The sequence below is a fragment of the Sorex araneus genome, chromosome 2 (assembly GCF_027595985.1).
Source record: "Sorex araneus isolate mSorAra2 chromosome 2, mSorAra2.pri, whole genome shotgun sequence".
In the NCBI taxonomy this organism is placed as follows: domain Eukaryota; kingdom Metazoa; phylum Chordata; class Mammalia; order Eulipotyphla; family Soricidae; genus Sorex; species Sorex araneus.
Genome location: NC_073303.1, coordinates 69023117 through 69036795, shown reverse-complemented (window position 1 = coordinate 69036795; position 13679 = coordinate 69023117). Strand labels below are relative to the sequence as shown.

Genomic DNA, 13679 nt, shown 5'->3' with positions numbered 1-13679 from the left:
TAATGGGATGCTGGGAATCGAACCCGGGTCAGTCACGTGCAAGGCAAATGCCCTACCCGATGTTCTATCACTCCAGCCCCTTTTTTTGTTTGTTTGTTTGCTTTATTTTTTTTTATTAGTGAGTCACCGTGAGACAAAGTTACAGACTTACAGGTTTTCATGCTTACATTTCAGTCACACAATGATCAAGTACCCATCCCTCCACCAGTGCCCATTTTCCACCACCAATGGTCCCAGCATCCCTCCCAACACCCCCACCCTGTTGCCTTCACCCAACCCTGCCTCTGTGGGCCAGCCCCTTTTAATGGGATTTTTTAAATAAATAAAATAAAATCCAGTAAAATGTTTGGTAGCTAGGTGACCCATTTCAATCTAAACGTGCTACTACAAATTATTATAAACATTAGTGAGTATTCCGAGTATAAATATTTATTCAGCCTCCCAGACAGCAGTCAGATTTTCTACACAATGCATGCTCTATTTAGCAAGCCGAGCAGCAATCAATTTCAAAGAGAAATACCACCCACTATTTCTGGGTTTCACAGAGAGAAATCTCTTGAGAGGTGCTAGGAGGTTTAAGGTAAATTTCCATTCACTTGACACAGACTGAACTCTCAATATACACTGAATGTTTTGTGTACAGAAAATGGGGGGAAAGAACTTGGATCTAATACTAAAAAGCAGAATACACAGTTTAAAATATAAAAATTGCATATTTTTCTTTATCACTGTTAAATAAAATTGGTAGCAAAGCATCTACTTTGACAACTTCATAGGAAGGAAGCTGAACAAGAAAAGAAGAGAAGTTGAAAAAGAGAAAAGAGCATTAGCAAGACACGCCATAACACTGTGTGTATTTTTTCCCCCAAAAGGGAGAGCCGAATGCCACAAACTCCACACGTATTTAAAGGTCAAGGTAAATCCTAAAATGTTCTGTTCCGGTATAAAAGTTTCACAAAAATTCTAAGGGACAATCATAGTTTTCACAATCTCTTAGCCAGCACAGTTTGCTACAGAACTTGCCTGTTCACAGTGGCCGCTTCCTCCTTTCCCACCTTAAACCTGGAATTTCACTCTGGGGTGCCTGCAGATTGAGCCCCGCTCTCTCGCTCCTTCAAACGTAGCTGTCATCTCACTGGTAAATTTAGCCTCCACGTCCAAAACAGCTTTATCAGCAACTTTCTCCGCCTAAGCACAGATTTTTGCTTCTTGGAAATACAAAGGGGCAAAAAAAAAAAAAAAGAACAGGAAGAAGAAACTAGCGAGGAGGGGCCTCAGAGGAACAGCTGGGAGGGAATGCAGGCACTTTCCCCTTTCACTGTAGGCAGTCAAGAAACATTTCCAAGGGTCTACTAAGTGCCTGGAACATAAAGATGAAAAGGTAAAAAAGATGAGCAGATGGCGTCAGAAATGTGAGAAACTGCCACGTGGCTTTAACACACCCAAACAATGAGCCATCTGATTCCCGGGCAGGAGACTGGTGTCACCCTCAAGCAGTCCCAACCCAGGAAACACGAATTGCCTTTGCCCTTGCAAAAATGATCAAAAAAGAGGACTAAGACAACGGGTAAATACCTTGACTACAAAGAAGAAAAACAACAATAACAGCAGCAGCAGCAGAACGAAAGAAACAAACTTAAACAAAAGCCTCTTCTTATAAACCAGAGAATGAAGCAAGTCTTGGTTGAGAAACCACCCAAACTAGTCCTACACAACTGCACAAAGAACATGAGCAAACTGGAAGGTACTAAAAAACAGACTCTCTTTACCAGCCAAGCCCAAATACAAACTGTAATAAAATGAGTCACTCCATTCACCTAAGCCAAATAAACTACTGGATCTAGTTTGACAAGAAACCTGTATTCTGGAATGATGTTAAGGACCATCATTGAAAGATACATGCAAGTATACATGCTCACAAATTTGATAGCTCCCTACGCCCCACCCCCTATAATTAACCCAGAGAGGCTAAAGCTCAGTTACATGGGTCCCTGGACCAGGGCACAGGCCTTTTCCTCCAAACATTATAAACCAATGACCAGTTTTCTGACTCAAAACATGTTAGTGTCTCCTATACACTTGCAAATCATCACCCAACTACGAACAACAATGAAATTTATGCTCCAGTCTTAAGTCGAAAATCTACGGGTCTAGAGGTGTAATTCAGCAGCCAAGCGCTTGTCTTGCCCAATCAGATCCCCAGCACCACACAAAAACAGTTTAAAATCTAGACAACATGAGGATATGTGTAGCTAAATGGACATGGATAATGTACGTTCAGTGCATGGAATTAACAATATATTGCCATATTGTCTACCATGCTTACAACATAAATGCTCACATATTAAGAGTCAGATTAATGTTGAGAAGTGGGGAGATAAGAAAGGTTGGAAGGCTCCAAGGAGAATTCTTAACCTTTATAAGAGAGAAGGAGAGAGAGAGAGAGAGAGAGAGAGTGCTCAAAGTTTGGCTTAGTACATGCTTTGGATCCTGGTTGGATCTGCAACAGGGCTTGGTCCCTGAAACAGAGCCAGCCAGCAGTCACTGGGTGTGGCAATAAATGAATGAATAAATGAATAAATAAATAATGACCTTACCAAAAGTAAAACACAAAATAGATAGTGCATGTGAAATGCGGTCTTGCTTATGTAAAAACTCATACGCATGAAGATAACAAATATAAACAAGAAACTAATGTTGCCATTTTTTCCCCAAAAAATCCTTATCCCCTCTTTCAATAAAATGGATGAAATGTTACTGGTAGGGCTTTCCCCCCCCCGGCCCCCCTTGCCATTTGTTTCTCTTTAAAACCATGCCCCACAATCTACGTTATGATGACTGGCTTATCAGCAGCAAATATCTCTGGGATGCCACAATGTTTAAAGCGGCCAGCCTTGCCTTGCTAGAACCATACCTCACAGCACGCTTCTAGCGAGGCAATTTCACCTGAGTCCATATTCTCAGGAATTAACGTTTCCCATCTAAAGCAACTAGGAGAAAGCTGAGTGTCTGGGGGTTTGGGGAGGGGAGAGAAGAGGGGGATGAGTTCTCAGTGGATGGGTGAGATAAGTCGCTTACTATACAAAGCTTCCTCCCCACCCGGCCTCGCGGGTCAGTGCTCAAACATACCCCCCAGCCAGCGATTCCCCGCGGTGGGCTCGGCCCGCGCGCCGCGCATCCGTGCGGGTACCCTGCGCGGCGGGAGACTCGCGCCCCGAGCCCCCGGCCGCGGGCCCCGGAGGCGGGGAGCGCATCTCTGGGCCGAGCGGCGACGCCCGGTGCCCTGGCGGGCCGGTCCCCCCCAGCCTCGGGCCGCCGCTCCGGGTGGCGCGCCTCCCCGCCGATCGGCCGGGACCGCGGGACCCCGGGACCCCGGGCCGGCGACCGCGTCCGCCTGCGCGTCCGTCCGTCCCCCCCCCCGCCCGGCGGGCCCCGCGGCGGCCCCCGGCCCGGGAGCACCTGCCGCCGCGCCGCGCCGCGCGCTCACCTGGCTCGCCGCGGTCCATGGCTCCCGCCGCCGCCGCCGCCGCCCGCCGCGCTCCGCCGCCCGCGCCCGCGCCGCCCGGCTCCGCCCGCGCCGCCCGCCCCGGCCCCCCGCGCCGCCCGGGGCGTCACCCAACCACCTGACCCGGCGGACCTGTGCGCTCCGCCACGTCGGCGCGGCCAGGAAGTGGCGGCCCCGGGGCCCCGCGCAGGCCCTGCCCGCGGGCACGGCCCCCCGCCCCCCCCCCCACACACACACACACCGCGCGCCCCGGGCGATGCTGGGGGCGGGGGTGGGGGGATGTGCGGGCGCGCGCGGGCCCCGTCCCCTCCCGGGTCTCCTCGCCTCCTAGCCACCCGCACGACCCCCTGCGGGATCTGCAGGATCTGGGGCACAGGCAAAAAATAATAATAAAAATAAAAAACAGAAATACACAGAGAAATAACAAAGCGGAGAGGGCAGAGAAGCGCGCGGTGAAACCAGCAAGGCCGCTCTGGCCCGGGCAAATTAGGCGTTGCATGGAAAAAGAGAAGGCAGAGGAGTGCCTCTCCCCTCGCACCCCACGACCCCGCTAGGACAACGCTGTCACGAAGTGAAACGTTTGAACTGAAAGGAAATAAGTTAACCAAGGGGCACAGTTATCACAAGGCTTTTTTTTTAATTATTAATTTTGATTTAAAACACCGTGATTTACAGAGTTGTTCATTATACAGTTGTTTCCAGCACTGAGAGGTCCAACACCACCCGTGTGACCTTCCCTCCACCAACGTCACCAGTTTCCCTCCCAGTGAGGGTCTGCCCCCTCACAAGGCTCCTTAGAAGGATTTTATTTTTAACTCCCCCACCCCACACACACACTTTTGGTTCACATCAGCTATGCTCAGGACTTGCTCCTGGTTGTATTCAGGGATCTGGAGGGGCTTGAGGGACCATATGTGGTTCCCCGAATCAAACTGGATCAGGCAACTCTGCCTTAAGCCGCTGTATTATTTCTCTGGCCCTAAAAGTAGCATTTCCAGGTTTCATGTTCATTCATGGATCAATTTCGAGTTTTAAATTACTGACTAATAATATCTTTTGTATTGGTTTTATTCTGGGTTGCCCCTGGCTCAGTGCTCTGAGTTCTCACAGTGGTATTCCCGGGACACGCTGGGAGTGAATGGGGCCACCAGCATGGAAATCTTGCAGTCAACCCATTGAGCTTTCTCTCCAGCCCGAAACTGTTATTGTGGCCCACTCTTTCTTCAACGTACTTTGCTCATCCTTCATGTCCAAAGTATTTTGCTCATCCTCATCCAAAGTCCCTCTGATTATTATCATTCTAAGGTATGAAATGTCACATTTCACAGCCATCTGAGCCTGCAAATGAAACAAGGTGCTTTTTGTGTCTCCTGAAATTTGCAGAGCTCTACAGTACCCTGTATTCACAAAGCTACTATAAATGGTTGGTTTGTTACCTGTGCGGGAATCTAACCCAGGCCTCCCCCAGGTCTCACACAGGCAAGGCATGCACCCTACTGCCCAATCGTACCTCCTTATGAGGCTTTGGATTACTGGAAGCTGGGCGGGAGAGATGGGAGAGGGGTTAAGGGTTTTGCCTTGCCTGTGGTTGACGCAGTTCAATCCCCAACCCCTCCTATGGCACAGAACCAGGAGTAAGTAAACCCTGAAAATCCCAGATGCAACCTTTAAACCCCCCAATTTTTTTTTCATTTCTTTTTTTTTTTTTTTGATTTTTGGGTCACATCTGGTGATGCACAGGGGTTACTCCTGGTGGTGCTCAGGGGACCATATGGGATGCTGGGAATCAAACCCGGGTTGGCCGCATGCAAGGCAAATACCCTATCTGCTGTGCTATCGCTCCAGCCCCAAAACCCCCAAATTTTAAATTACAAAATCTGACAAACCCCATGTTTTTGATCTTTGTTTCACTGCATGTTATATAAATGTAGCTCCTTCCCACCTGCAATCTCTAGGTCTTCTCTGTTAAGTTTATTCCACTTACCCCAACCAGATGACATCGTTCCTCCTCTTGCACTTCTAGCTCATCTCTTACGCCAACCGCCCTTGGCCCTCACCAGCCTAAGCACTGTGCTCCAACTATAAATTTATTATTCACAGTTACTAGGCAGCGTAGAAAGACTCTGTGAGGGGAGTTTTGGCTGTCTTCTCATAACTTTTTAGTCATACCATCACTTATTTAATATTTTAAGTTTAGCTTTCAGATATTTACATTTTAAAATTCAGTATACTATAGCTGCTGACAGTCTGGTGTTTGTCACGAAAAGATGTAACGAGGCCTGAGAGATAGCACAATGTAATGAGGCACTTGCTATGCCTATGGCCAACCTGGGTTCAATCCCCGCCACAATAGATAGTCCCCTGAGCACCATCAGGAGAGATCCGTGAGCACAGGGCTAGGAGTATGTCAGTGGATCTGGTCCCAAAACCAAAAAGAAAAGATACAATGGTAGTCAGTTCTCTAAGGTGGCAAAGAAATTCTGATCAGCTCTTGCTCAAATCTATGGGGTCATCTGGAAGAGTTTCTCAATGCATGGGCTCATTAATAAATAGCTCTTGAGAATAAGCGTGGGTTTAAAATATTTAGTCTGCTTCACTTGCTGTATCCTTTAGCTTGTTTTAGAATGATGAATTTGATTGTTATAGATTTTTGGGTGGGGAAAATGCCTTGTATTTTTTTAAGCATTTCTGTGCTTGCCCACATCTGTGGTAGAGATGGCTGATTGCCTAGCCAAGGTCCACTTTCCTAGTTCCTTCCTAAAAGATGCCAAATATTGCTCAGGGTAAAACTGGAACTAGCTGAGTCCCTCCCGGCTGGTGGTAGCTCTCTGACACGTTAAAGACAAATGAGGTAAGAGCAAGTTTGGCTAGTTGGAAACTCCAAGCAATCCTTAAAAAAAAAAAAAAGAAAAAGAAAAACTTGGCAACACCATTTCACTTTCTCCCTTCCTGTTTATGTCTAGAGAAGAGTCATCCTCTGGCAGCCTGGGAAAGAAAGCCACCAGTCCAGGTGTCAGGGCAGAGAGGCCGACAGACCTAGGTCTTCACTGTCACTTTTTAAGCCACTGTAGTCAGCTTCCTGTTACCAATTGTAGTTGATACAACAAGGTTCACTCTGGAAGAAGCTACATTAACTTTGCAAACAGTGACAGGGATGTCTTTTAAGGTTATTTTCTTTTACCAAATACCCATGAGTTGGTCACTCATCCCATGAGGGACTCTCTACTGGGAAAAACATGAATTTTCTGAGTCCTCTTCGGTCTCCAGTGTGGTCTGGTGTGTGCCTCAGAGTGGAAAGCTGAGCCCCAGAACTCGTCTTTGACAGTTTTTCCTATCAAGCATCCTTTAGCCAGACACTGGGTTTGTGTTGCCCTTAAAATAATGATACTGGGCGGGCTGGAGAGATAGCACAGCGGGTAGGGCGTTTGCCTTGCACGCGGCTGACCCGGGTTCAAGTCCCAGCATCCCATATGGTCCCCTGAGCATGGCCAGGGGTAATTCCTGAGTGCAGAGCCAGGAGTAACCCCTGTGCATCGCCAGGTGTGACCCAAAAAGCAATAAATAAATAAATAAATAAAATAATGATACTGAGGGCTGGAGCAATAGCACAGCGGGTAAGGCGTTTGCCTTGCACGCGGCCGACCCGGGTTCGAGTCCCAGCATCCCATATGGTCCCCTGAGCACTGCCAGGAGTAATTCCTAAGTGCATGAGCCAGGAGTAACCCCTGTGCATCGCCGGGTGTGACCCAAAAAGCAAAATAATAATAATAATAATGATACTGGAGGAAGTCCTGATAAATCTTTACTCAGGACAGTCTAAGTGGGAAATTTGGAGTTGCAGGTAGCCATGGTATGGTCTACACAGAGGAGGTGGAGTGTCCGTGTCCACAAGGGACCAAGAATGCCTTATCCCGGAAGAAGCTCTGCTGGTCAGTCCCTAAAATCACGCTGGGGAGTGCGGGGGGGGGGGGGGGGGGGATGAGGTGGGGGTGGCGGGAGGGATACCGGGAACGTTGGTAATGGAGAATGCGCACTGGTGGAGGGATGGTACTCGATCATTGTATGACTTAAATGTAATCTGCAACTGTACCTCACAGTGATTCATTAAAAATTTTAAAATAAAATAAAATAGCACTGTAGGTAGCACTGTCGTCCTGTTGTTGATCGATTCGCTTGAGCAGGCACCAGTAATATCTCCATTGTGAGACTAGTTGTTACTGTTTTTGGCATATCGAATACGCCACGGGGAGTTTCCCAGGCTCTGCCATGCAGGTAAGATACTCTCTGTTGTTTGCCAGGTTCTCTGAGGGAGGGATGGAAGAATCTAACACGAGTCGGCCGCGTGCAAGGCAAACGCCCTACCAGCTGTGCCTCCTGCACAAAAAAAGTAAAATAAAATAAATTAAATTAAATTAAATCAGTCTCTGCTACAGGGGGCCCCGGTAGCTTTGCTGTAGAGTTGTGTGATGTGATGCAGGACTCTCAGTTCAATTTGAATCTCAGATAAACCACAAACAGCTTTTCAATAAATAGATCCCTTGTAATATTTGTGACAGATTCATACCAAGAATGTCACTTGTGGTTTAATCTAGAATTCTTAACAGAGAATCGACACTTAGCTTGCTACTTATAACTACAATACCTGTTTTGGCATGTGGTTTGGTTTGGGGCCCACACCCAGTGGTGCTCAGGGACTACTCCCAACTCTGTGCTCAGGAGCTTCTCCCAGCATGCCATGTGGTGCTGAGGACTGAATCAGGGTGAGCTGCATGTAAAGCAAGTTCCTTAACCCCTGTACGATCTCCCTAACTTATAGACCCATTTCTTTTTTTTTTTTTAATTTTTTTATTGAATCACCAAGTGGAGGGTTACAAAGTTCTCAGGATTATGTCAGTTATACAATATTCAAACACCCTTCCCTTCACCAGTGCCCATTTCCATCACCAACCCCCCCAGTATATCTGCCGCCCCCTCCCACCTCCCTAGTCCCCACCCTTGTACGTGATAAGTTTCACTTCATTTACGCTTATCTCGATTACATTCCATGTTTCAATACACAACTCACTACCGTTGCTGGGGTTTCCCCCAAAAAAGAAAAAGACAGTCCTATTGCCAATGAGGCATTTGATAGTTCTCCATTGCTAAGAATATAGAGATATTAAGTCCTGCTGTTTGTTACATAACTTTTCTTTTTCCCCCTTGCCCCGCGCCACCGAGTTCACGCCTGTTTAGTAATCGCCACGCTGTCTGACAAAGGGAAAAAAACCGAAGAGGATGGTTATTTCCCGTCATCAGCCGGCGTGGGGCTCTGGCTTAGTTGATAGTTTATAGACCCATTTCTAAGTACAATTGTAGTTTCTTCATGAGTCATATACCAGAAAGAAGGCGTATGGTGCCACAATTGTTTAAAAAATTATCATAAGCTGAAAGCCTTTTGATCTTTCTCTATCTCTTTATAAAAAGTTAGGGTCCAGGGCTGGAGCGATAGCATGGCAGGTAGGGCATTTGCCTTGCATGCAGCTGACCCAGGTTCGATTCCCAGGATCCCATATGGTGCCCTCAGGAGTAATTCCTAAGGGCATGAACCAGGAGTAACCCCTGAGCATCACCAGGTGTGACCCAAAAAGTAAATAATAAAATAAAAAATAAATAAATAAAGTTGGGGTGTGCAGTAATATATATATATATATGTATATATATGTATATATATATGTGTGTGTGTGTGTGTGTGCTTAGGTGTAGGTGTGTGTATGTGTGTGGGTGTGTATAATTCAGGATACAGTTTTATATATATACATCTCTCTATATATGCATATATATATGTATGTATAAAACTAAAGGGCTAGAAGGTCCTTGAGATAAAGGACCTATTTTAGAAAATCATTGGTTTAATACCAGGCATCTAGCTTTTAATTGCATAATTAAACATTACTATCTTATAAGCTCTCATTTACATAAAAGACTGTGAATATGAAATGAGCAACTCTTAAATGGGTAACAGTGACACTTAGCAGGAAAGAGCACTGAACAGTCACAGTGGCGCTTTCACCTGTAAAATCCCTAAACAGTCACAGGAAATAATCTCCCATTTTTGATTTTAGCTACGTTAAGAAAAGCTGTAGACCACTTAAACTTCCTTGTATTTCTTAAGCCACTTGGATGTCTACATACTTATCAGATTACATCATGGGAATGGCATGAGGAAAGGAGCTCTGATGGAGACAAACACCTCCCGGCCGGGCTCCACTGCACTGGACACGCATGGACACTCTGCCACCACTCACAGTACTTGCAAACACTTTTCACACCAGGTGCAGCATCTGGTGCATTCATGACATGCAGGCACCATGGTCAGTGGCAATAAATCTCCCTTTGTTTTAGAGATTTTTGAGCTCTTGCAGAAGTGGTGTGACAAGTACCCAAAGCAGGTCCCAGGAGACCATGTCTGTGCCACTACAATGCACATCTGCTCTAAGACCATAATGTGTGTACAAAGCTAAGGATCGCCCAGGACACATGAGAGAATCCAGCTCACCTATCACTTAAAACCCATCAGAATCTGGCGCTGGAGTAATAGGACATAGAGCATGTCTGGTGCCTGCTTGGCATGCTTCCAACCCAGGCTCAATCCCTGACACCCTGTATGCTCCTTGTCCCGCCAGTAGTGACCCTTGAGTGCAGAGCCAGGAATAAGCCCTGAAGACTGCTGGGGCTGGTCCCCAAACAAAAGCTATCACAATCCTGGGCTTCTTGCTTAAGTTGTTCTGGCTCGAAGATTAGGAGGGAATATGGAGGGGGGGGAAATAATATGGTACATATTAATTTTTTTTAATTTATAAGTGATACAGGTGTTTTTAAAATTTCATTTATTTATACAACATTGTCATGATGATTTGTTACATTCAATATTCCAACACCAATCCCACCCCACCACCATTGTACCTTCCCACAAGCATTATTTCCAATTTTTCCAACCACCCATTAGGCCTGCCCCCATAGCAGGCCCCCAATAATTTATTTTACATTGCTTATTATAAATAATTTGCTAAAAAAATGATCAAAAACTGTTTCTTTAGAAGAAAGTTAGTGAAGATTATCGTATCTCACTATGGAACCATTAAACCCTTATATAAGAAATTACTTATACATTATACACTTATACATGTAATATACTTATTACATTACTAAGATGTTGTTACAGGTTAAGCCTTCTGTGTGTATATATATATTTTTTGGCTTTTTGGGTCACATCTGGCGATGCACAGGGGTTACTCCTGGCTCTGCACTCAGGAATTACCCCTGGTTGTGCTCAGGGGACCATATGGGATGCTGGGATTTGAACCCGGGTCGGCCGCGTGCAAGGCAAACGCCCTACCCGCTGTGCTATCTCTCCAGCCCCTCTGTGTGTATATTTTGTTAACCAAGGTTGGCTGCCTTCTATATTACATCTCATCCAATCTGGTGTGCTACTCCTGGTCTATCAATGTTGTACAGTCTGAGATGTCATGCAGAGGCAAATGTGGTTACACTCCCTAGGGAGTCCAAAATTTGTAATGGAGTGATACAGTTGGAATTAAATTTTTAACTGGGTGGAACTTTGGGGTCATGTGAATGACTGCCAGGGATTTTGGAAGAAAGGGGAAGAAAGGGGAAGTAACCCATTCCCCAACTCGGTGAAAGCCTGGAGATTTCAGTTACAAAGCTCACATACCTGAGTTTTTCAACCGATTAATTTCTGGATGAAGCTCATTCAGAGCAGTGGAGTCTGGCCAGGAGATGGTGGTGATTGTTGAGTATGGAGGTTTAGTCTTGTACAGAAGAATCTCTGCATGTATTTTATTGTGTTACTTTTGGGCTGGAGCAATAGCACAGCTGGTAGGGTGTTTGCCTTGCACACGACCAATCTGGGTTCATTCCTCTCGGAGAACCCAGCAAGCTACCGAGAGTATCTCATTCGCATGGCAGAGCCTGGCAAACTACCCATGGCATATTCAATATACCAAAAACAGTAACAACAAGTCTCACAATGGAGATGTTACTGGTGCCCGCTCGAGCAAATCGATGAGCAAAGGGAGGACAGTGACAGTGACTTTTGTGAAATAGCATTTCACAAAATTTACCTTTTTAAATTAGAATATAAATTCAGTGTTTTTTAGTATATTCACATTCATTCTTATTTTCCCATGCCAGTGAAATTTAAGTGGCTAACCTAAAAGGTCAAAGATTATGTGAGAAGCTAATTAATGGTAAATTATCTTGCAAATCTGAGTGAGCTAACTGAGAAAGTGGCTGTGGAGAAGTGAAAATAACTTAATTTACACAGTTAAGATCTCAGAATTTAGCCTTAGGTGTACAAGATGCAGAAAGAAAGTGAGACCCAGAGCTAGAGAAATAGACTAGGCATTTAGGCACTTTCTCTGATTGCAGCTAACACAGGTTCAATTCCCAGGCCTGCCAGAAATGATTCCTGAACCCAGATCCAGGAGTAAGCCCTGAGCACAGCTAGCAGACCCAAAATACCCAAGCCCCACAGGAAAGGAAGGGAGGAAGGAAGGAAGGAAAGAGGGAAGGAAGAAAGGAAGGGCAGGAGGGAGGGAGGGAGGGAAGGAGGGAGGGAGGAAGGAAGGAAGGAAGGAAGGAAGGAAGGAAGGAAGGAAGGAAGGAAGGAAGGAAGGAAGGAAGGAAGGAAGGAAGGAAGGAAGGAAGGAAAGAATTCCCTTTGATGACAGACCCTTGACCTGGAACCTACCTTAAAAAGCTAAAAATGTATTCACAATGACATTGTACCAATATAATATGATATTATTACTAAAATATTTTAAAATAGACTCTAAAGAAACCTCTGCTGTAGTGTATTTAAACCCAGTTCTCTCTCTCTCTCTCTCTCTCTCTCTCTGTCCCTGTCTCTGTCTCTCTCTGTGTCTCTCTCTCATCCTCGAGGAGTAGGGAGGAGGGGAGGGGAAGAAAGAGAGAGAGAGAAAGAAAGAGAGAGAATCTAAGTCATTTATTGTTTCAGTTCTAAAGCCTCAAGATACAGTAATATACTATTGGGTAAATGCCCCTCCTCCACAAATGTACTAAAATTAAAATGATGGATCATTAAAGAGCTTCTCTCATTCCCTCACTTATGTTCTTGCTTACTTCCTCCCAAAGGAAAATGCCAAAGAAGCAGAAGACTTAGAAGGAAAACCATTAGATGCAAATGTAAAATTACCTACTGGAGAGCTATTCTTCTGACACAGGAAAGAAAAACATTCTCTGTTCAGTCTCCCCTAATAAACCATTTGAGGTTTCACCATTAATCAAATACTTATGGAATCCTACTTCCTGTCTTATGTATAAACTGTTTTAAAAACATTTCTTGAGGTTCTCAACATTTTCTTTAAGGTTTTATTTTGTACTGAGCACCAGATATGCTATATTCTTCAATTCACACTTCATGACAATATGGGATTTTTAATGAAGCCAAAGATCAATATAAAAGTATATATAATGATTTTCCCTATGAGTTTAGGGTGAAAGAATGACATCGTGCAAATGTGGACACTGAGACATGAAGACATTAAAAAAAATAACTCAATCTTCCATACCCGTTACGTGTCAGAACTGTAACTCATCAAAAATTGCTCGGATTGGAGATTTTCCATTGTGCCATGACAGCAAAACAGCTCTGAGGACGAGTGAATTGGCAGAGCTTAATTCAGAACACACACACACACACACACACACACACACACACACACACACACACACACACGCCCTGCTATTCCCACTAAAAACAACCACAACAATCACCAGTGAGCATTTTCATTTTTCGCGTTAGCCTGCTGCCCTCTCAGTGAACAGATTTAGAATAAAAAAATTATAGAATAATGTGACTTAGGACTAGAAATGACTTCACCCATCTGGATTGGTCCTTTGTCTTCAGGGATATTATTTTGGGGGGATCCCAGGAGAAGACATTTTCCCGATAAAAGATATTCACTTATGTCCACACAATATAGTTTAATAAGCACCAGATTGCCATTGAGAACCTGAACATACAGATGGGCAGTGACCAGACCAGATTTGACAGTAGGACTCTTGATTTACACCTAGAGCCAGCACCCTTGGAGCCAAACCACAGCCTCTGCACTAGGCTAGTGGTCAGCCTAGAATGGCCAGGCCTTGAGCA

At 45.2% G+C, this 13679-nt stretch overlaps 1 protein-coding gene across 8 annotated transcripts in view; it reads right to left on the bottom strand.

The window, feature by feature from the left end:
* The window catches only part of TPD52 (tumor protein D52), a 98280-nt gene extending 94571 nt beyond the window's left edge, over positions 1 to 3709 (bottom strand). For 3 of the 8 annotated variants that reach the window (XM_055125800.1, XM_055125803.1, XM_055125807.1), the window contains exon 1: positions 3488 to 3599. In XM_055125800.1, the coding sequence (XP_054981775.1) occupies positions 3488 to 3506 (19 nt within the window). In that variant the 5' untranslated portion in view covers positions 3507 to 3599. Of the gene's footprint in view, positions 1 to 3487 lie in introns of all 8 variants that reach the window. The other 5 variants (XM_055125801.1, XM_055125806.1, XM_055125804.1 and 2 more) reach the window with 4 other exon arrangements.
* Between the last annotated feature and the right edge of the window lie 9970 nt (positions 3710 to 13679).